Here is a 23560-nt window from a genome sequence, read left to right on the forward strand (position 1 = left end):
AGCCACTGACAGTAACACCTAATGGACAGCACAGTCACCTGGTCTGTTCGAGAACACCTCTCCGGTTTTTCAACTACCAAGGCACCACCTCTCTGACCCTTACTTCTGAAGCTTCTGACCCAGGGCCCTCTGGGAGAGACAGCAGACTCATCTCCATGATGCAAAAAAGACAGGAGAGTGAAAATCTGCATTTTCTCCAAGTTGGAGATGCTTCTGTCAGTTTCTCCCAAGACAATCCAAAAAGACCAGTTGTTCCCAGAGGAGTTCGGGCTTACGGCCGCTCTTTTCCACCGGTCACTATGAGCCCGTCCCGAAGGGTTGTGTACATTGTGAAGACGGGGCCTGTGTGAGCCTTGGCCACCAGCCGGACAAGGAAGTGGTCCTTCCACACGTAGACGTCGCCGTTGATGGCACCCGTGAAAGTGAGGTTGTTCTGTAAACAAAGGGACACCTTCCACACCAGGACACTTCCTGCAGCCCTCGAGAGGGTTCCCTCCCAGCCACCCACTCCACTGCTAAGGCAGCAGAGCCAGAGAAACATTAACACACTCAAATTGACCTTCTGTGCCAAGGGAAGGCGAAAGAATTCTCAAAAGAGCATATGGTAAGGAAATCACCTAGCTTTGCGGTGTTAGTTTTGGGAACAGTTGATTTCCCCACTGAGCACAGCTCCGCTTTTTAATGCACTTCCATTCTGGGAGCAGCCTCAGGTGACTGCAGGGAAGGGCGGGACCCCAGTCTTCAAGGAGACTTTCCTGGCCTCATCTACAAGGAGGGTAAATCCACACCTGGAGGACCAAGAGCTGGCTGTGTTCCAAAATTTCCCCAGGGGAGCTTGTGCTGGCTGAGGGCAGCCCGCAGCCTGTGTGAGGGTGTCAGGGGATTTATGGCACAGGAGGACTGGGGGGAAAGGGATGCTGTCCAGTGGTGGAAATGCCCCTCAGCCTCTGTGGCCATCTAGCCTAGTCGGACAGGCCTGCAAGTCAATCTGGCTCTGGAATAATGAAACTCCAGCCCTGGGTCGGGGTCCTGCTTTTTTCTGATTAACATTTTGAGGGGAAAAATACAGTCAACTCACCCATCTGTGCTAAGGAAACAAAATAGTGGTTGCAAATAATCCAGTAAAGGAGATCTGTGGAAATGGCTTCCTTGCTGTTCACAGCTTCTAGGATATACCTGCCCCCCATGCCCATGCCCAGGGGTTCAGGGTCCCGTCAGGAAGCTTCTGCTGAAACTCACAGCACCGAAGGCCACGGAGAGCATCGTCTGCATCTTGGCAGCCTCCATGGACCCGATGACCCCTTTCTTATAAAGCAGGGCACTGCCTGCCAGGGTCCAGAACTTCATGTGCTTGACTCCGACAGACACAAACTGTGTGTCTGAGTCAGGGCGAAACTCCACCACGAATATGCGCTCCAGGTGGCCCCCTCGGCTAGCAACCTTGGCACCTGCGTGGGTGAGAGAGTCTGGTGAGGTGGGTCCTACGCTCCCGGGCCAGGCAGGGGAGCTGCAGCCCAGGACAGAGGGCTCTCTGTCCCAGCAAGGCCCAGGGCACACTTCTGGTTCCTTCTTCAGCCGCCCCCTCCCACCTTCAAACACTACTCCCCGGGTGGGAAAGAGACCTTGTCTGGGAAATTTCCAGAGCAGCAGGTGCTGCTAACAGAACCCCCAACCTAACTCTACCCCGTCCCCACAAGCCACGAGCCACATCCAGGCATCTGTGAACAGAGGAGGAAAGGATGGCCCAGGAGACAGAGGTTTCCAGATACGAGAAAAGGGCAAAACAGCTTAAGGGCATCCCCCGCCTTGCTACCTCCAACAGGATTCACCCCACAGGAAGCTGCAGCCTCCCCACAGTGCCACTGGAGACACATTCCTTCAGACTGTTGTTTTCTCCAAAATTCCTCTGCTTTTAATTTCTTTAAAAAGTTCCCCACATTCCTTTTTCTTTCATGGTTTTTAGGTTTAAAATGCTTACCTTTTATATTACTAGTTCTTTCCCTCAACCTAATTTATTTCTGTTTTTGATTTCTGTCCTTTTATTTAACCTTTGTCTTAATCAAACCTCAGTTCCACCATTTATCTGTACAACAATTTTGGAAAAATTATTTTAACCTCTCTGTGCCTCAGTTTCCTCATCTGTAAATTGGGGATAATAATAGTTCCCACTTTATAAGGTGTTGTGACGATTAAAAGAATTGATAAAAGGGAAGCCCTTAGAACAGGCTTGGTGCAGTGAGGGTTCTGTAAGCAGTAACTACAGTTAGTTATTTTTATTGCTCTTTTACCTCCTTTTAAAATCTCTGAGCTTCTAGTCTTATCCCATCTATTTTTATCTCATCATTATTTTCCAGTCCTTCAATTTTTAATTTATTTTTTTAACATCTTTATTAGAATATAATTGCTTTACATTATTGTGTTAGTTTCTGCTGTATAACGAAGTGAATCAGCTATACATATATATATATATATATATATACCCATATCCCCTCCCTCTTGCGTCTCCCTCCCACCCTCCCTATCCCACCCCTCTAGGTTGTCTCAAAGCACCGAGCTGATCTCCCTGTGCTATGCAGCTGCTTCCCACTAGCTATATACACTACCAAATGTAAAATAGATAAGTTCATGCCACTCTCTCACTTCTTCCCAGCTTACCCTTCCCCCTCTCCGGGTCCTCAAGTCCATTCTCTACATATGAGTCTTTACTCCTGTCTTGCCCTTAGGTTCTTCAGAACCGTTTTTTTTTTTTTTAAGATTCCATATATATGTGTTAGCATACAATATTTGTTTTTCTCTTTCTGACTTACTTCACTCTGTATGACAGACTCTAGATCCAGCCACCTCACTACAAATAACTCAATTTCGTTTCTTTTTATGGTTGAGTAATATTCCATTGTATATATCTGCCACATTTTCTTTATCCATTCATCTGTCGATGGACACTTAGGTTGCTTCCATGTCCTGGCTATTGTAAATAGTGCTGCAGTGAACACTGTGGTACATGACTCTTTTTGAATTATGGTTTTCTCAGGGTACATGCCCAGTAGTGGGATTGCTGGTCACATGGTAGTTCTATTTTTAGTTTTTTAAGGAACCTCCATACTGTTTTCAACAGTGGCTGTTATCAATTTACGTTCCCACCAACAGTGCAAGAGGGTTCCCTTTTCTCCACACCCTCTCCAGCATTTATTGTTTGTACATTTTTTGATGATGGCCATTCTGACTGGTGTGAGGTGTTACCTCATTGTAGTTTTGATTTGTGTTTCTCTAATGATTAATGATATTAAGCATCCTTTCATGTGTTTGTTGGCAATCTGTATGTCTTCTTTGGAGAAATGTCTCTTTAGGTCTCCTGCCCATTTTTGGATTGGGTTGTTTGTTTTTTTAATATTGAGCTACATGAGCTGCTTGTATATTTTGGAGATTAATCCTGTCAGTTGCTTCATTTGCAAATATTTTCTCCCATTCTGAGGGTTGTCTTTTCATCTTGTTTATGGTTTCCTTTTGCTGTGCAAAAGCTCTGAAGTTTCATTAGGTCCCATTTGTTTATTTTGGTTTTTATTTCCATTTCTCTAGAAGGTGGATCAAAAAGGATCTTGCTGTGATTTATATCATAGAGTGTTCTGCCTATGTTTTCCTCTAAGAGTTTTATGGTGTCTGGCCTTACATTTAGGTCTTTAATCCATTTTGAGTTTATTTTTGTGTATGGTGTTAGGGAGTGTTCTAATTTCATTCTTTTACATGTAGCGGTCCAGTTTTCCCAGCACCACTTACTGAAAAGGCTGTCTTTTCTCCATTGTATATTCTTGTGTCCTTTATCAAAGATAAGGTGACCATATGTGTGTGGGTTTATCTCTGGGCTTTCTATCCTGTTCCATTGATCTATCTTTCTGTTTTTGTGCCAGTACCATAATGTCTTGATTACTGCAGCTTTGTAGTATAGGCTGAAGTCAGGGAGCCTGATTCCTCTGGCTCCGTTTTTCTTTTTCAAGATTGCTTTAGCCATTTGGGGTCTTTTGTGTTTCCATACAAATTGTGAAATTTTTTGTTCTAGTTCTGTGAAAAGTGCCATTGACAGCTTGATAGGGATCGCATTGAATCTATAGATTGCTTTGGGTAGTATAGTCATTTTCACAGTATTGATTCTTCCAATCCAAGAACATGGTATATCTCTCCATCTGTTTATATTATCTTTAATTTCTTTCATCAGTATCTTATACTTTCCTGCATACAGGTCTTTTGTCTCCTTAGGTAGGTTTATTCCTAGGTATTTTATTCTTTTTTGTTGCAATGGTAAATGGGAGTGTTTCCTTAATTTCTCTTTAAGATATTTCGTCATTAGTGTAGAGGAATGCAAGAGATTCCTGTGCATTGATTTTGTATCCTGCTACTTTGCCAAATTCATTGATTAGCTCTAGTAGTTTTCTGGTAGCATCTTTAGGATTCTCTATGATGTGATCTGCAAACAGTGACAGCTTTACTCCTTCTTTTCCGATTTGGATTCCTTTTATTTCTTTTTCTTCTCTGACTGCTGTGGCTAAAACTTCCAAAACTATGTTGAATAATAGTGGTAAAAGTGGGCAACCATGTCTTCTTCTTTATCTTAGTGGAAATGGTTTCAGTTTTTCACCATTGAGAATTATGTGGGCTGTGGGTTTGTCATATATGGCCTTTATTATGTTGAGGTAAGTTCTCTCTATGCCTACTTTCTGGAGAGTTTTTTTTATCATAAATGGGTGTTGAATTTTGTCGAAAGCTTTCTCTGCATCTATTGAGATGATCATATGGTTTTTCTCCTTCAATTTGTCAATATGGTTTATCATATATATGGATTTGCCTATATTGAAGAAACCTCGCGTTCCTGGGATAAACCCCACTTGATCATGGTGTATGATCCTTTTAATGTGCTGCTGGATTCTGTTTGCTAGTATTTTGTTGAAGATTTTTGCATCTATGTTCATCAGTGATATTGGCCTGTAGTTTTCCTTCTTTTCAACATCTTTGTCTGGTTTTGGTATCATGGTGATTATGGCCTCATAGAATGAGTTTGGGAGTTTTCCTCCCTCTGCTATATTTTGGAAGAGTTTGAGAAGGATGGGCTTAGCTCTTCTCTAAATGTTTGATAGAATTCGCCTGTGAAGTCCTTTGGTCCTGGGCTTTCATTTGTTAGAAGATTTTAAATCACAGTCTCAATTTCAGTGCTTGTGATTGGTCTGTTTACATTTTCTATTTTTTCCTGGTTCAGTCTTAGAAGGTTGCGTTTTTCTAAGAATTTGTCCATTTCTTCCAGGTTGTCCATTTTATTGGCATACAGTTGTTTGTAGTAATCTCTCACGATCCTTTGTATTTCTGCAGTGTCAGTTGTTACTTCTCCGTTTTCATTTCTAATTCTGTTGATTTGAGTCTTCTCCCTTTTTTTCTTGATGAGTGTGGCTAATGGTTTATCAATTTTGTTTATCTTCTCAAAGAACCAGCTTTTAGTTTTATTGATCTTTGCTATTGTTTCCTTCCTTTTTCATTTATTTCTGATCTTTATGATTTCTTTCCTTCCGCTAACTTTGGGGTTTTTTTGTTCTTCTTTCTCTAATTGCTTTAGGTGTTAGGTTAGGTTGTTTATTTGAGATGTTTCTTGTTTCTTGAGGTAGGATTGTATTGCTCTAAACTTCCCTCTTAGAACTGCTTTTGCTGTTTCCCATAGGTTTTGGGTCACCGTGTTGTCATTGTCATTTGTTTCTAGGTATATTTTGATTTCCTCTTTGATTTCTTCAGTGACCTCTTGGTTATTTAGTAGTGTATTGTATAGCCTCCATGTGTTTTTTTTTTTTTTTTTTTTTACAGTTTTTTTCCTGTAATTGGTATCTTGTCTCATAGTGTTATGGTCAGAAAAGATACTTGATATGATTTCAATTTTCTTAAATTCACCGTGGTTTGATTTGTGACCCAAGATATGATCTATCCTGGAGAATATTCCATAAGAACTTGAGAAGAAAGTGTTTTCTGTTGTTTTTGGATGGAATGTCCTATAAAAATCAATGAAGTCCATCTTGTTTAATGTGTCATTTAAAGCTTGTGTTTCCTTATTTATTTACATTTTGGTTGACCTGTTCATTGGTGAAAGTGGGGTGTTAAATTTCCCTACTATAATTGTGTTACTGTCGATTTCCCCTTTTATGGCTGCTAGGATTTGCCTTATGTACTGAGGTGCTCCTACATCGGGTGCATAAATATTAAAAATTTTATATCTTCTTCTTGGATTGATCCCTTGAACATTATGTAGTGTCCTTCTGTCTCTTGTAATAATCTTTATTTTAAAGTCTAGTTTGTCTGATAAGAGTACTGCTACCCCAGCTTTCTTTGATTTCCATTTGCAAGGAATGTCTTTTTCCATCCCCTCACTTTCAGTCTGTATGTGTCCCTAGGTCTGAAGTGGGTCTCTTGTAGACAGCATATATATGGGACTTGTTTTTGTATCCATTCAGCCAGTCTATGTCTTCTGGTTGGAGCATTTAATCCATTTACATTTAAGGTAATTATCAATACATATGTTCCTATTACCATTTTCTTAATTGTTTTGGGTTTGTTATTGTACGTCTTTTCTTTTTCTTGTGTTTCCTGCCTAGAGAAGTTCCTTTAGCATTTGTTGTAAAGATGGTTTGGTGGTGCTGAATTCTCTTAGCTTTTGCTTGTCTGTAAAGGTTTTAATTCTCTGTCGAATCTGAATGAGATACTTGCTGGGTAGAGTAATCTTGGTTGTAGGTTTCTCCCTTTTATCACTTTAAATATGTCCTGCCACTCCCTTCTGGCTTGCAGAGTTTCTGCTGAAAGATCAGATGTTAACCTTACGGGGATTCCTTTGTATGTTATCTGTTGCTTTTCCCTTGCTGTTTATAATATTTTTTTTATATTTAATTTTTGATAGTTTGATTAATATGTGTCTTGGCGTGTTTCTCCTTGGATTTATCCTGCATGGGACTCTCTGTGCTTTCTGGACTTGATTGACTATTTCCTTTCCCATATTAGGGAATTTTTCAACTATAATCTCTTCAAATATTTTCTCAGTCCCTTTTTTTTCTCTTCTTCTGGGACCCCTATAATTCAAATGTTGGTGCATTTAAAGTTGTCCCAGAGGTCTCTGAGACTGTCCTCAATTCTTTTCATTCTTTTTTCTTTATTCTGCTCTGCAGTAGTTATTTCCAGTATTTTATTTTCCAGGTCACTTATCCATTCTTGTGCCTGTTATTCTGCTATTGATTCCTTCTAGAGAATTTTAAATTTCATTTACTGTGTTTTTTTATCATTGTTTGTTTGCTCTTTAGTTCTTCTAAGTCCTTGTTAAACGTTTCTTGTATTTTCTCCATTCCATTTCCAAGATTTTGGATCATCTTTACTATCACTACTCTGAATTCTTTTTCAGGTAGACTGCCTATTTCCTCTTCATTTGTTTGGTCTGGTGGGTTTTTACCTTGTTCCTTCATCTGCTGCGTATTTCTCTGTCTTCTCATTTTGCTTAACTTACTGTGTTTGGGGTCTCCTTTTCGCAGGCTGCAGGTTCTTAGTTCCCGTTGTTTTTGGTGTCCGTCCCCAGTGGGTAAGGTTGGTTCAGTGGGTTGTGTAGGCTTCCTGGTAGAGGGGACTGGTGCCTGTGTTCTGGTAGATGAGGCTGGATCTTATCTTTCTGGTGGGTAGGACCAAGTCCTGTGGTGTGTTTTGGGGTGTCTGGGAACTTATTATGATTTTTCAGTCTCTCTGCTAATGGGTGGAGTTGTGTTCCTGTCTTGCTAGTTGTTTGGCATGGGGTGTCCATCACTGGAGCTTGCTGGTTGTTGAGTGGAGCTAGGTCTTAGTGTTGAGATGGATATCTCTGGGAGAGCTCTTGCCGATTGATATTATGTGGAGCTGGGAGGTGGAGCAATGTCCTGAACTCGGCTCTCCCACTACTGAGGCTCAGGCCTGACACCCGGCCAGAGCATCAAGACCCTGTCAGCCACACAGCTCAGAAGAAAAGGGAGAAAAAAAGAAAGAAAGAAAGAAAAAAGTAAAACAAAATAAAATTGTTATGAAAATTAAAATTAAAAAAATTATTAAAACAAAAAATAAAAAGACAGCAAGCAAGCCAATAAACAAATCTACCAATGATAGTAAGCTCTAAATACTAAACTAAGATAAACATAAAACCAGAAACAAATTATATGCAGAAAGCAAACCTCAAGTCTACAGTTGCTCCCAAAGTCCACCACCTCAGATTTGGGGTGATTCATTGTCTATTCATGTATTCCACAGATGCAGGGTACATCAAGTTGATTGTGGAGCTTTAATCCGCTGCTCCTGAGGCTGCTGGGAGAGATTTCACCTTCTCTTCTTTGTTCGCACAGCTCGTGGGGTTCGGCTTTGGATTTGGCCCTGCCTCTGTGTGCAGGTCGCCTGAGGGCATCTGTTCATCGCTCAGACAGGACGGGGTTAAAGTAATAGCTGATTAAGGGGCTCTGGCTCATTCAGGCCGGGGGGAGGGAGGGGTACGGATGCCGGGCGAGCCTGGGGCAGCAGAGACCGGCGGGACGTTGCACCAGCCTGAGGCGCGCCGTGCGTTCTCCTGGGGAAGTTGTCCCTGGATCACGGGACCCTGGCAGTGGCGGGCTGCACAGACTCCGGGGAGTGGAGGTATGGATAGTGACCTGTGCTTGCAAACAGGCTTCTTGGTGGCTGCAGCAGCAGCCTTAGCGTCTCATGCCCATCTCTGGGGTCCGCGCTGATAGCCACGGCTCGCGCCCATCTCTGGAGCTCGTTTAGGCGGTGCTCTGAATCTCCTCTCCTCGCGCACCACGCAACAATGGTCTCTTGCCTCTTCGGCAGCTCCAGACTTTTTCCCGGACTCCCTCCCGTCTAGCTGTGGCGCACTAGCCCCTTCAGGCTGTGATCCTGCCACCAACCCCAGTCCTCTCCTTGGGATCCGACCGAAGCCCGAGCCTCAGCTCCCAGCCCCGCCCACCCCGGTGGGTGAGCAGACAAGCCTCTCGGGCTGGTGAGTGCTGGTTGGCACCAATCCTCTGTGCGGGAATCTCTCCACTTTGCCCCCCGCACCCCTGTTGCTGCGCTCTCCTCCATGGTTCTGCCGCTTCTCTGCCGCCGCTCCGTCTCTGCCTGAGAAGGGGCTTCCTAGTGTGTGGAAACCTTTCCTCCTTCACAGCTCCCTCCCAGTGGTGCAGGTCCCATCCCTATCCTTTTGTCTCTGTTGTTTCTTTTTTCTTTTGCCCTACCCAGGTACGTGGGGGGTTTCTTGCCTTTTGGGAGGTCTGAGGTCTTCTGCCAGCGTTCAGTAGGTGTTCTGTAGGAGCTGTTCCACATGTAGATGTATTTCTGATGTACTTGTGAGGAGGAAGGTGATCTCCACGTCTTATTCCTCTGCCATCTTGAAGGTCCTCCCTTGAGTTTTTAATGTTTATTTTAAACTTCTTTTCTTTCCATTTTCTGCTTATTCTTAATGTCTTAATTCCAACTTCCTCTTAATCAATCTCCCTATTTTATTTACTCACATACTTTTTTTCTTCCCCTCTTCCTCATCACTTGTATTTATTTACTTTTAAATGGCTATTAGAGTACTGGTGGGTTCTTAACATGGCTGGGCCTGTAGCCAGCCCTCAGACACTCCCTCCTGGAATCCCTTCCCAGGAATGGCTGGGGAGACCCTCAGGTTACCTCTCAGGGCAGTAATTCTCTCCCTGCAGATGGAATGCCTGACTTACTGGAACAGATTCCTCACTACCTAGGGCTCAGAGCTTTTAAAAACCATGGTCCCCAAGGATACTATAAACTAATTTAAAAAACAACAGACTGGAAGAAAACATATGCGATGCTTTAAAAGACAGTCAGTAAAGAGCTACAAAGCATAAGCAAAAGACAACCCTCCCACCCACAGAAAAAAAAAGGATTTGAACAGCTGAACTGCAGAAGCAGCAATGTAAGTGGCCAATAAAGAGATGGAAAGAGGATTAATTTCAGCAATCATGGGGAAAATACAAAATAAATAACATGCACATTTCTTCTAATCCACTGTTTGCTTTTGCCTTGTTTTAATCTCATGGACACTTCTAATTGTGAAGATGCCTGTCTCCCTCTTTGCACTGGCTTCCAGGTTGCTCAGAACAAATTTCATACACGTATCTAGGACCTGACAACATGCATTTTATATATTAAGCTCATTTTTTTATTCCATTTAATTTTGTTTCACACACACACAGACACACACACACACCCCCAAGGGTTCCACAAGATAATTTGTTAAAGACAAATGAGAAATGAATAATACACTCTCTAATGATAACAAAGAATGGCTATAAACCTCCCTCAAAACTACATTATTTATCTGTAAGCAGGACTTGAAGTGAAGGCAAAAACTACACATAATCAGCTCAGAAGAGCTGCTGGTTGGTGTCAGGCTATGAGACATTATCGCTGACTTAGAACCCTTCCATAAAGACAAATCCTGGTTCCAACAAAGATAATGGGAGAAAATTACCAAAGGGAAGACTTCTCTTTTTCCTGGGAGCTTATTTAAAAGTCCTGGCTCCACCAATCCACTTGGGAAGTCAGAAGGGGCCCTAGGTGAGCAAGAGACAAGGCAGTGACAGGTACTGTGCTGGGGCAGGTACTGTGCTGGGGCAGGTACTGTGCTGGGACAGGTACTGTGCTGGGGCAGGTGCTGTGCTGGGACAGGTACTGTGCTGGGGCAGGTACTGTGCTGGGACAGGTACTGTGCAGGGGCAGGTACTGTGCCTGAGATCATGCACAGATCTCCCTCTGAGATCATGGGACTCGAGAAGCCCTGGATTGGAGAAGTGCTTCCTCTGTGCCTGCCTGGCTTAGCATGCCCCAGATACAGGCGGCCCGGCTGGAGACAGACCTCATTATTAACTAACTGGATCCGCTTTTGCCACCCTGAGAATATACATGGAAGATTGCATACATTTGATCCAAAGAAGACTGTAAATTTAGTAGCAGCCTGTGTGCACGCACATATTGGGGGAGGACAAGATAGAAATCTTGTCACATTAAATGTAAGCCTTAATTATAAGGTGAATCCCCATTTCAAAAATGTTAATAAAAAGAGTTTCTAAGACTATGGTGATAAAACCCCATCCCAGTTCCTGTAAGAAGGCAATCAGGGTGACAAAGCTGCAGCAGGATCCAGGGTTCACCAGACAGACAAGGAAGTTTGGGTAGGTAGGTGATGAGGACAGAAATGGTGGAGGCTGCTGCCTCCTGTCTGAGGAGGGAGCCAGCCAGCACTGAGCCACTTTCCCAAAGTGCCCAAAGACCCTTCACTGACCAGCTCAGGACTCCAGAGGCCATGGGGTCCAGGGATGCAGTGGCAGCTGATGAGCAGTTTCTCTAGGATCCCAAGAGCCCTGGTTTCTGCTGATGCGGCAGCAGTGCCTATGGTGGGCCGTGGAGTGAGGCAGATCTAGGTTGGAGCCCAGCCCATGCCACAAACAAGCCTCCCAGAGGGACAGAAAGCCCGCTTCCCTTACCCTCCTGCCAGCGCCAGACGGTGATGGTGTGCTCGGGGTCCACGCCCACTGACACCAGCAGCTTCCCGGTTGCGCTGAAGTTGATGTAATTCACCCCCTTCGAGTGGAAGCACCGCAGCACGGAGAGGGTGTGTTTGGTCATGGCGTCCCACACGTGGATGGAAGGTGTTGCTCCTGAATGTGGGAGGTACGACGAAGAGCTAAGGCTGGGGAATGGCGGAGCCGAGGCAACGCTGACGCTCACCTAAAAGCCGCTTTAGGACAGGTGTTCGGGGCGTTAGAGTGACGGGGGGCTAAGAGACCTATGGCCTGGCCTGGCCGGAGGTGAGAGACAACGGGAAACATCTGCTGTGCTTTCAGAGGCAGAGACCTAAGGGTGTTTATGTCCAACACACACACTCGAGGTGGAGTTTACACAAAGGAAACTGGTGAGGTCAATGATTTGTATCTGCAACTCAGCCAGGTACAATCAGCAAACGAAGTACATCGACATGGTTTCGCTGTGCAGATTCAAACTACTCACAGGTGGGACAGCCTTACCTGGGGTCTCCGTAATATCACCTGCATTGGATGAGCAATGGCAATGAGGAAGCGTCAAGGGAAAACAATAGCTAAAATAAGTCATGTTTCTAAGAGTGAAGCACTTAACACCAGCATCAGAAAGTTCCAAATTAAATTTTAAAATGGGCATGGGTTCAATGAAAACAAGCAGGAAGATATGTTTGGAAAAATTGCCTTTGAAATGACAGAGTTAAAAGAAAACAACCACCACTCTTCACAAATGTGAACCAGTTCACATTTGTCATTGGCATTTTCCTAGAGTGAGAAGAGCCAGGCACACATATTGGAATCTACCCTTGCCAAGCACAACCTCCAGGCTTCAGATGTGGGGCTCTTCACTTGACACCTGGGCTCTGAAAAATTATTCTCACAAGTCCCCAGGGATGGGGGCCACCCGTTTATTTGGATGATGAGGCTCTGGTCTGACTTAATGGTCCTTCAGGTCACCAATCACTGGTTGTATCAACTCAGGCAACATTGATACATTCAGGGCTCAAAAAATCAAGAGTGACATCAAGAAAGGGTGGATACCAATGACCTGCCCGCTGCCTCCCCAGTAACTGCTGCTAAGTCAATGTCTCTGCTCAGCTGGGAGAGCCTCGGCGGCTGCAGGACCCTCCTACCTATCTGGCTGGTGGCCACCACGTTTCTGTACTTGGGGTGCTGGTTCACCGTGAGGCAGAGGATGTCATCCGTGTGCTCCAGGTAGAAGCTCTGGCTCCCTAGGAGAGATGGGGCAGGGTGAGCAGGGGACTGAAAGAGCTCTTGGGGCAACCCCAAAGCTTTGTGTGAGTCTTTGGAAAGGCCTTGTAGAAGCAAGAGCTTAAAGTGCCGAACTCTCACTTTCGGAATCATCCTTAGGGAGACGGGAGATCCTTTGGAGAGCTGGTATCTGTTATCTAATCTAAACACACAAGTTCCACTTCAATCCTTCTGTATCCTGGGTGGCGCCCAAGTGCACAGGCTTCCAGAGTCCAGAACGGTTCCTCCTCCTGCAGCCCAGGACCCATGGCTTCTCAGTGTCTCTTCCTCTGGGCAGGGCAGGGAGGGGGCACCTGGAGATAGCGCTTTGCTGAGCAAAATGGCACTACGTACTAATTGGAAAGGGAAGACTAAACAGGAGAACACTTGGGAAATCCCTTTTAGTCATCTTTATCTATCAAAGTGCTAATCTCCTGGGTGCCTGGATAGCACAGGTGATGGCTTCACCCCCCTGAAGCCCTAAGTCAACATGTGTCACAGGAAGTGGAAGAAAGGATAGGAAAAGCTTTATCGTCTATTGCAGCAAACAGTTTGCTGACTGCCCAAGTGGTCACTGTAAACCCACCCAAATGCACAGGAACTGAGAGGTGAGTGATGGCATGGAATACAGCACATTGCTACTAACCTGGTAACATGTGGCTAGAAAATTGAGCAAAATGTATAGAAAATTCCAAGGCTCCCCTCGCCCCCAAAAACCAAATCATTATGTGTCCAGTGATTTTACTGTCTAAAAAAATCTATGCATGAACTACAAAAAACTATGAAGGAGCATAAAAATTTGAGGGGAAGAAAAGGTTTATTTTAAGATATAAAGCAAATAAAGGCAACATGTTACCGTGTTTAAATCTTGTGGTAAAAATAAGCGTGTCTATTAAATTAGTTTCTGAATGATTCTTTTTGCTTGAGGTGTTTCTTTTTAAACTTTTTTTTAAATTTAAGAGTCATTCTATAGTTAAGGGACATTTTAGGTATTCTTGTTTATTGTTCTCATTCTCACTGTGAATGTGGTTAATTATTCAAAACAAACAAAACTTGAAAATCTGAGTTGCTGAAAATTTTGGTGACTGTTAAAAATCAATGAGAAAAGTTCCCCCATTTTTTATTCTTGGTTACTGTCTATAAGGGTTTCTCTACTCCCCACACCCTCCTTCTGGCTTCCCTCCATCCCTCTCGGCCTCCGTAGAGCTGATGGAAACACCGACACCTCCCTTCCAGGGCCTGAGATGAGATGCGGCTGGGTGAGGGATAAAGAGAAAGAGGGTTTGACTCTGTGAACGTGGGCCTGAGCATCTTCCAGGACTACATGACACCAGTCTGGAATGGAGCGGAATGGCTCTAAAGGGAAGAGAGAGCTTAAGCTTTCGGGCATTTAACCAGTGGGAAAGTGCATAAAAGGGCTAAAATAAAAGCCTGTGTTCAGATGGTGGTTTCTCCCAACCCATTTACCTGTGGACAGGTTCTGAACGATGCCGGCCGCGGCCGCGTGGAAGATGATGTCAGCACCGTCATTCAGGTAATGCAGGTTATTGCGACAGTCAAACCCTCTGTAGCCAAACACGTGGTCGAGAGCCAGCTCCTACATTCCCACACAAGGATGAAAGGGTCCTTAGAGGAAGTAACGGCACAGGAACAAACCCGCACTTCGGGGACACGCATGTCATGGGAACCATGAGGCTGGTGAAACAGCCAACCACTCACTCCTTGACCAGCTGGGGATACAGTGCAATCCTTTCTTTACTTCTTTGACATAATAGGGGGACAGGCTAACATGTAGAATTACAGTGAGTTTTCGAAACAGAAAAGATTTGCTTCCTTGCTTCTCAGACGAGGCAAAGCCTACCAAGGTGATATCCGGTAAAGGTTACCCAGAAGTTTTACGCGCCTTGGCAGGTGCTCTCGAAGGTGAGCTGAATGGTGTCTCAGAGCTCTGCTCTGATTCGCCCAGAGGCAGCAGGGACCGGCAGAGCACGGCACTGAGGCAAATGCCATGCTCATTCTGTTGCTTGGTGCTTGCCCTACAAAGTTTCTACACCATCTACATTCTTTTCTCCCCAACAACTAGATACTGTTCTAGGTTTACAGTCTTTCTCTTCTTCCTGCCTTGTCTTCCAGGACAAAAGCAGTGACTGATTCAGATCAGCTCTGTTCTTGATTCGACTTGACACACCTGTACTGTTGGCAGCTTTTCTGCACCGGGCACCTTGCTGGTTGGGGCTTGCGGGGGGAGGGATACAAGATTAAGAAGATGTGGGTCCCTTTTCTCTAGGTTTCCTGATTCTAGCCTTTTCTCTCTCCAAAGCTTGCGAATTGCAAACATCAGATTAATTCTAAAATACCACAACACCTCCTTACTCAGAAGCATTCAATGACTTTCACTACCTATGGGTGAGTCCAGACTCCTTAAGTTGGCACAATCAGGCCCTATTCTCACATCTCCTGTGACCCTTGGTCAAGCTGACATGTCCATTTAGCCCACATATCAGGAGGTTTCCTATTTTTATGACTCTTTTTTTTTTTTTTAAATTATCTCTCACCTGGAAAGCCCTTCTCCTCCTTTCAACTGAGCGAGCGGCTACCCACCTCTAGTCTCTTCCCCACCCCATGTCTTTCCCAGAAACTGCGTGTGTAATATGTGATTCCCCAGTCTAGGTGGACAACTGACTCAAGCTGGGCCAATCAGATAGTTTCCGCCAGGAATTTAGAATTGAGGACCCTGGTAAGAGATGTAAAACTTGGGCACTGGATAGCACCACAGTCTACTAAAGAAGTTCAAGAAGTCTGCAGGAAAAGAGACGAATGCGTCAGGCATGCACGAGGCCCTGCTGGGCAGAAAGAGGCACCATCTTGGCTCAGGGCAGCTTTTCAGCTCCTGGACCCTGTCTTTCCTGAAGTTCAGCTGTATTTCTTGACCTGTGCTGTGTTCTATGATAAACCCCCCGCAACATATTTCCCTTTTCCAATACAAATGTTTCAGATAGATTTTCCTGCCTCGGGAGTTTGGAGCGCAGCAGAGGAGAGAGATGAGTAGGGAACTACGGTAGTAGAGCCCGACAAGGGTGTGGAGGAGGGGGTGTGGGGAGGGTGGAGTACAGGAGGGTTAGGGCGGGGAGCATCAGGGAAGATTGCACAGAGAAGGGCTTGGAAGGGTGGGGTGTGGGGAGGGAAGAGGAGGAGGCTTCTCAGCATAAGGAGCTTGAAATCACAGGGGCCTGAAAGTCCCAGGCAGCCTCAGAGAACATTCATGGCTGTGGGGTTAGACACATGAGTTGCAGTGGAGAATCTCAGGTGATGAGCTAGGAAGGGGGCTCCTAGGTGAGGTTCTGAAACCATGAGCTTGGATCCCATCAGGAATGTGGGAATCTCCTGGGTCTTAAAGCTGGGGTGAGGCATGAAGAGTTGTATTTTCAAGAGCTAACTCTGTGGGCAGCAAAGGCATGTGTCAAAGAGGAAAGGGAAAAGTCTGGAGGCAGAAAGAACAGTTAGGAGGCCTCTTTCAGAAAACAGCAGGTCCCCTGGAGCTGCCATCCTAACAACGGAGTACTGGCTTGGTGATCTTGGGCTGGGGCCTAACATATCACTTGACTTCTCTGAGCTATAGTGTTCTCATCTGTAAAATGCAACAATAATGGTACCCACCTTGTAGGTAGATGTGAGGCCTGTGTGAAATACTTGGTGGGAAGTATATACACAGCAAGGTACTGGCACACGGCACGGGCTCAAACAACATTAGAGACAGTGAATAAGCCTGCACTCTCTACGCACCCCACTCCCTGAGTGGTACTAGGTCCAGGGAAAAGGGGCCAGGTCTGGGACATTTTTGAGTTAGTACCCATAGGACCTGGGAAGGGTCTGAAGGAACCCTTCAAGGCAGGGCTGAAAGAACGTGACCCAGGGGATGTGGGGATGGGACTCTGGTCACTGCTGGGGGACACAGTACTGTGTGGAAGGGAGAGAGGATAAGGGAGAGCCATCGGGTCCAGTTAGGGTCACTTGAAGGCATCTGTGGCAGGGGTCCCCAACCCCCAGGCCACAGACCAGTGCCTGTTAGGAACCGGCCACACAGCAGGAGGTGAGCAGCGGGTGAGCGATAGAAGCTTCACCTGTATTTACAGCCGCTCCCCATGGCTCTCATTACCACCTGAGCTCTGCCTCCTGTCAGATCAGCGGTGGCATTAGATTCTCACAGGAGCGCGAACCCTACTGTGAACTGCGCATGCGAAGGATCTAGGTTGTGCGCTCCTTATGAGAATCTAATGCCTGATGATCTGAGGTGGAGCTGAGGCAATGATGCTAGCGATGCGGAGCAGCTGCAAATACAGATTATCATTAGCAGAGAGGTTTGACTGCACAGAGACCGTAATAAATCAATTGCTTGCAGACTCATACCAAAACCCTATCCGTGAGTGGCAAGCGAAAACAAGCTCAGGGCTCCCACTGATTCTGCATTATGGTGAGTTGTATAATTATTTCATTAAATATTACAATGTAATAATAATAGAAGCACACAATAAGTGTAATGCACTTGAATCATCCCCAAACCATCTGCACCTCCCCCCGCATCCGCAGAAAAACTGTCTTCCACGAAACCAGTCCATGGTGCCCAAAAGGTTGGGGACCGCTGTGTGGGACTTGCAGATGGTGATGTCCACCAGGCAGATCTTAGAACATCGATATCAGATTAAAAGCAAAATAGTTGAACCTCCTCACCTCAACCAATTTCTTTTTTTTGGTGATACTGTTCTTCTGGAGTTTCTCAGGCTGGGGAGCTGCTCTGCTAACGGGTGGTCTAGAACAGAGAGTGGCCAAAAGAAATACAGTGTTGAACAAAAGGCAGCAAGGTTGCTTGTCCAGCGAGGTCAGCTAAGACCAGTGCCAGGCTCTCTCCCCTCCCCCACTTGGAGGACCCCACGCCTGGGTTTGATCTGTCCTGCCCCCTCCCTCCCCCCCACCCCCCACCCCAGGAAAAGCTGTTTCTGACATTTTGGGTCCTGGATTCACAGGCACCGGGTTGGGCTTCCCCACACGTAAGGCATCAGAGCCAGGGTCAGTCCCTCTCTCCTGGGAGCCAGGAAGAATGCATGAGCCAGGGGGGCTGGTCTTAAAACTAAAGAGGAGCCTAAGTCTGGGAAGGAAGAGGCCACACTTCCTGAACCCACCGGCCACTCTTCAGACAGGGATGTACCAACACCGTTCAGAATTAGGTGGCCAGAGATCATGGCGTGTTGTGAAGTAGGACTTATAAGCCATGCCTGGGAACGGGCCCTGAAGGCCAAGTGCCCAGGTCATTCTTGCCACACAAAAGGGCACGTAGGAAGCAAAGGCATGAAAGACAGAACAAACTCCTCCACTGCCCTGTCCCTCAGGGTCATGGTCTGCATTCAACTGCTACCACCATGCCCAAGGTTACTTTTCCCTGCTTGGTTTTGGAGATCTGGGCCTCCAATTTTAATTAAGAGATTTCTTTAATGGGTAAGCCCTCAAGGACTTGTATATGAGGAGGGCCATCTTTTGTTAACAGACTTCTCTCAGAGTTTAGGGGCCCAGGGATGGACAGGTGGGACCTGCATCTGCTCCCACCATTAGCTACGGCTCTTGGGCTATGCAAAAGAGAAAGGATTACCTGGATCCCCTTGCGAGCAGCACACAAAGCCAAGTGAGAGACTTAGTACAGGTCAGAGCCACACTAGCAAGCACCTCATTCATGCACAAGCATCGTCCAAGTGAACAGACATGCCCGTGTGGCACACACCATGCTTCCCGAGCATGCCAGCAAAGAGCTAAAACAGAAATGAAAGAGTGCACCGCTCTGCAAATTCAGAAAGCTCATACCCTGGCGTCTCTGGGCAAACTCTGCACTAAAGCGCCTACAGGATAGGGAGAAAAAAGGAAGCCTTGTCACTGCTTCCGCACCCTCTACGGACTTTGCCAGTGCGCCTGGGGCCACTGCTTATTTTAGAGTGTGCTGGGGAGAAACTTGTTGTCAGAAGAACAATCACATCCTCCTGGATGTCGTTGGGAGTTAGGCACAATGGCTGCTTTGTGTCTGACTCAAGTTCAATAATTTAGCCTAATCATTCGCAGTGTTTCTTGGGAGGGCAGCTTGCCTGCTGGAAGGGCTTGCGTTTTTGTGCTGGGGAGAAACAAGGTAGCTTTATTTTCTCAGAAACTCTTCAGTCAAAACATGTTATGTAATCATAAGTGATAATTGGACCAAATGGCATCACAATCACCACCGGAGAATGGGGAGAGAGCGCGTCTCCGCAAAACGACACCCCCGGCTGATATCATCGCCGCCAAATTGAGCAAAAGCGGGAGGCCGGGGGCAGGCCAGTTTTCACAATTAGACTGCCTTCGCATTAATTATCGCTTCCCGGGACATCTGCTCTTTCTTCTGTTTTAGTGGAACTTTTAAATGAAATTCGTGGGTTTCTTCTTCCACCTAAGAGTCTTCGAATGTATGACAAAAGCAAGCCAAGGTCTGAGATGGGAGCAAGGGGACGCTGGGACTAGAGCACGGTTCATAAGGCAGAATTTGAGATTACACGCCGGGCTTGTTTTCAGGGCATACTCAGGTTGTATAATATGTCACATATTATACAGTGTATACAGAGTATGCATACAAGCACAACCACTGTGTATTTATATATACAGGAGATTGTGTATATATATACACATAGAGGCAATCCGATGCTTTCTTTCACCTTGATTTTCAGTTAAAAACTGAAAAGTAAAGCAATCTCAGAATGTTTCTTTCTTATTTCACAAGCATGTTTACAGCTGTATTGCTTCAAAACGGAAGATGAGGGGGCAAAAGGCAGAAACCTGCATTGTGGCAAATTCAGCAGAGTGTAAGTATAGACCCTTCACGGTTGTGAATTCTGCATGAACGCTTAGTTCTAGATGCTCATCGAACACCTGGGCTTTTGCAGAGTGCTGTGGATACTTACTTGACAATTCCCTGCCTCCAAAGGAAAGCAAGTTAAAACACAATACAAGCATTAAAGGCTTCTTTCCAGGCATCTATAAACAGGGTGCATAACATCAGATGTGGTAGGGACTGCCAACAATTTCAAACACAGCCAAACACTGGAGGTTTAGCATTTTTCAGTGGATCTAAATCCTTCCAGATTCAGATTCCTTTGGAAACGTGAGTCTGAAAAGCTTTGCTGAGGTGGGAAAGAGTAGAGTGTGTGAGAACATTCACTCACTTTTCAGTCCAATAAACTCTTTATAGCTGGTTGTTCCCAGCTGGCACACAGGACGGGAGAGGGAGGAGGCCGTGAGTGCAACTGGGAATCAGCAGGGAGGTGCAGAGAGGTTAAGGGCTGGGAAGGCGAGCCATGGGGGAAGGGGGGAGGAGCAGAGACACGAAGGGGCCTCATGGGGGCAAGTGGGGCTCTGAAGAGACTCTGGGAAACAAAGGAGAAAGAGTTTCCATTGGGAAAGAAATTTAAGGAGGGAACCTGGCAAGAGAGCAAGCGAAGTGGATAATCAGGAGAGAGGAGGAAGGACAGGCTTGAGCTTGGAGAGGGCGGGAGTGCAGCTATTCAAGTAAGAGAGGGTGGAGGAGAGGTCTGGGAGCTCAAGTGTGTGATGTGGTGTTAAGTCACGAGGCAGCCCTATTCCTCCCCAGTGCTGGGGGTGCAAGCTGCTGGAGACCCACCCCACTCCCCTGAGTGGAGTCACCACCCCAGGCCCCATGTTTCCTGTGGGCATGGAAGGACCGTGACGGGTCAATCCCAGCTGCAACCCCACTGCCCAGCAGCTCAGCTGCTGAAGAGAAAGCTTAGACACACTTGAAGACATGTGAGTGTTACCCTGACACAGGCTCTCACCCCACAAAGGGCCCCAGGGGTGGCCAGCGCCCAGGTATTCACCTCCCCGCCCGTCGCCCCTCCCTGGGGTGCTGGGCTGGCAAAGCAAGGGGTGGAGCAGAGTACACGATGACCTGAGATGCACAGAAGAGGGTTCAATGCCAGGGCTCTTGGGGCAGCTTCTGAAGTGACTGAGGAGGTCAAGGAAGTCAGTCACAACCCAAGACGAGCGCAACGTGAGAGCCAACTAGGGAGGAAGGCTCAGAAAGCCTGTGAGAAACAGAGTCGTTCCAAGCAGCTTCTATAAAGAGAGGTGCGGGTGTGGCGGAACTCAGCTACATTTAGCCAAGAAATGCAAGTTTGGCATTGTTTTTAGTGTAGTTAGTCAGACCATGTTCAAAGTGTCCTTGGAGGAAACGTAGCTTTCTTCAGATTCCAAAATGTGCTATCAAAATGCTCTAAGAGTTTTCAAAATGTCTTGGGAAACCCAGCTATCCTTGATCCTGGTTCCAGGTGGGAACCAGTGGGTGATGTGAGCACTGTTTTAAAACTGTCCTCCAACAAGATCTATCACCCCCATGGATGGGCTGCAGGGACTCAGTGAAACCCTTGACATTCATGCCAAATTGTTTTGTACGTGTACATTTTTTCTGGGGAAAGGAGGCATGTTTTAATTATATTTTCAAAGATGTCTGGAGGGAGAGAGAGAGAGACAGACAGAGAGGGGGATTGGGATCAACTAAGAACCACTGCTCCAGGAAGAGTCCAGGTTTAAGAAAAGTCTCCAAAGCCATGGGAGCTCTCTATTATCAAAACAAAAGGAACCGGATTCTGTTCAACGTATTCCCATGTTTTCTAGAACCATCTATAGAGCTGCTCAGCGAAGAAGTAGAGTTGAAAGAAGGGTGTCAGGCAGGGGAACTATGCACTACCCTAAGAGAACCCTTCTATCTTGAAAATGCTCTTGACTGAAGCCTATAACACAGCCCTTTTTAACAAAATAGAGGTATAGTCCCAGACTTGGCCATTTTAGGTGAACATCAAATTATTTGGGTGAAACATTGAGGGCATAAGGGACGGCGTAGAGGAAGTACAAGTAAAGGCGAAGACTACTGAAGAGGCCAGTGTAATAATCCAAGAGAGGGATGATGTATCTCTGGACTAAAGCAGTGGTTGTGGAGAAGGAGACAAGTGAATATTTAAGGAAATATTGGTGAAGTATACCGCAAAGACTTTATAATTGATTAGCTCTAGGGGATGAAGGAGGAAGAGCAATTCAAGTGGAACACCAGTTCTCTGCTTGGGCCTCTAGGTGGACGGTGGCACCGCTGACTGAGACAGGAGAAGAGTTTTGAGGGAAGATGATGAGTTCCATTTTGGCATGTCAAACTTTGGACATCTGTGGGTTGGCTATACCAGCTGGAGGTTAAACTGAGAGGTGGGACTCAGACATATGACTTTGGGAATCATCAGCCAGTAGGTAGAACATATGAATCAGGGAGAGAGTGTAAGGTGAAAAAAGAGAATGGCCAAAAGTGAAATCCTAAGGACCAACAGCATGTGAGGGGCTGGAAGAGGAAGCAGAGATGGGGCACTGGGAAGGAATGGTTGGAGAGGTTGGAGGAGGGCCAGAAGAGATTGTTTCCAAAAGGTAAGTGACAGAAGAATATCTAAAACCGCACTGTCCAATATGGTAGCACTGGCCACATGCAGCTCTTGAGCACTTGAACTGTGGCTTGTCCACATTAAGATGTGTTATAACTGCAAAGCACACACCAGGTTTCGAAGACCTAGTAAAAATAATTCAAAAAAGAATATAAAATATGAATTATTTTTATATCGATTACACATGAAAATGACATTTTTATATTTGGGGTTAAATAAAATACATTATTAAAATTAGTTTCACCGTCTTTTAATTTTTGCAATGTGGCTACTAGAAAAATCATATACATGGCTTGCATTATATTTCTGTTGAACAATGCTACTCTAGAAGAAACAAGTTTGTCCTTTAAACAAGACAAAGAGGAGAATGGATTGGATTTGGGAATTAGAGAGTCACCATGACAGATGGAATGGCTGGAGAGTGAAGGAGAGACTTGGTAAGGTCTTGGTGAGAAGGAGAAAAGGGAGGGAACGTGAGGGTGGGAATATGTGTATAAGTGTAAAAGCTCAGCCAGAAGTCTTGTTTTCCTCCTGAAGAGAGTTAGGCGGGGATGGGAAAGACTGGAATGTGTTTCGTGGCTGAGGACGTGGACCCAGTTTCAGGCAAGTGGCAGAGGAGACATAGGAAAGAGGAGAGATGATGAGGGAGCTCAGATGGATGGGAGGCTGGGGTCCAAGCACCAGCTTGAAGGAGGGACCAGCCTTGAAGAGGAGGGGGGTCTCACTTCCTCTGAGAGGAGAAGGAAGGAGGTGAATAGTTTTTGTGGGGTGGCGAATAGAAAGGACTCTGGTAAGGGCAATCGGTACCAATGTGATTTTCTAGTCAGAAGAGTGGAGGCGTGGGGCTGTAGGAGAAATATAGGAATGGAGAGTGGAGAGGACTGAAAGAGTGGCATTTAAGGAGGCAAAAAGTGAGGCCAGGAGGGAGCTGATGAAAAAAATGGAGGTGTCTAGACACTGGATGTCTTGATGAGGATGAAGATCAGGTGTTCTGGGAACGAGAAATCTAGAGGAGAGAAGGGTAAGTCATGGAGACAGGAGCTACGGGTGATGACTTAAGCCACAGCACAGCAGGAGCTGGGGTCGGCCAGTTGACCACTAGCCAGAGACAGGAAGTTGATAAACGACAGGAAGTGGGAGGCGGAGAAGATGGCAGAGCATGATGTGAACTTCAAAGGAGTGAAGTTCCTTTGAAGTGAGCACGCCGATATGCTTCACACACACCTGCAAGAA

The 23560-nt window shown here is 45.8% G+C and overlaps 1 protein-coding gene across 2 annotated transcripts in view; it reads right to left on the reverse strand.

Moving 5' to 3' along the window:
• The window catches only part of EML6 (EMAP like 6), a 320217-nt gene that overhangs the window by 12243 nt on the left and 284414 nt on the right, over positions 1–23560 (reverse strand). Inside the window, exons 29-35 of one of the 2 annotated variants that reach the window (XM_060309467.1) lie at positions 18469–18477; positions 17556–17634; positions 14295–14424; positions 12710–12808; positions 11526–11699; positions 1240–1448; positions 276–433 (exon numbers count right to left, since the gene is read on the reverse strand). In XM_060309467.1, the coding sequence (XP_060165450.1) occupies positions 276–433; positions 1240–1448; positions 11526–11699; positions 12710–12808; positions 14295–14424; positions 17556–17634; positions 18469–18477 (858 nt within the window). Of the gene's footprint in view, positions 1–275; positions 434–1239; positions 1449–11525; positions 11700–12709; positions 12809–14294; positions 14425–17555; positions 17635–18468; positions 18478–18552; positions 19811–23560 lie in introns of those variants that run through there. The other variant, XM_060309466.1, reaches the window with a different exon arrangement.

The sequence above is a fragment of the Globicephala melas genome, chromosome 12 (assembly GCF_963455315.2).
Source record: "Globicephala melas chromosome 12, mGloMel1.2, whole genome shotgun sequence".
Taxonomy (NCBI): domain Eukaryota; kingdom Metazoa; phylum Chordata; class Mammalia; order Artiodactyla; family Delphinidae; genus Globicephala; species Globicephala melas.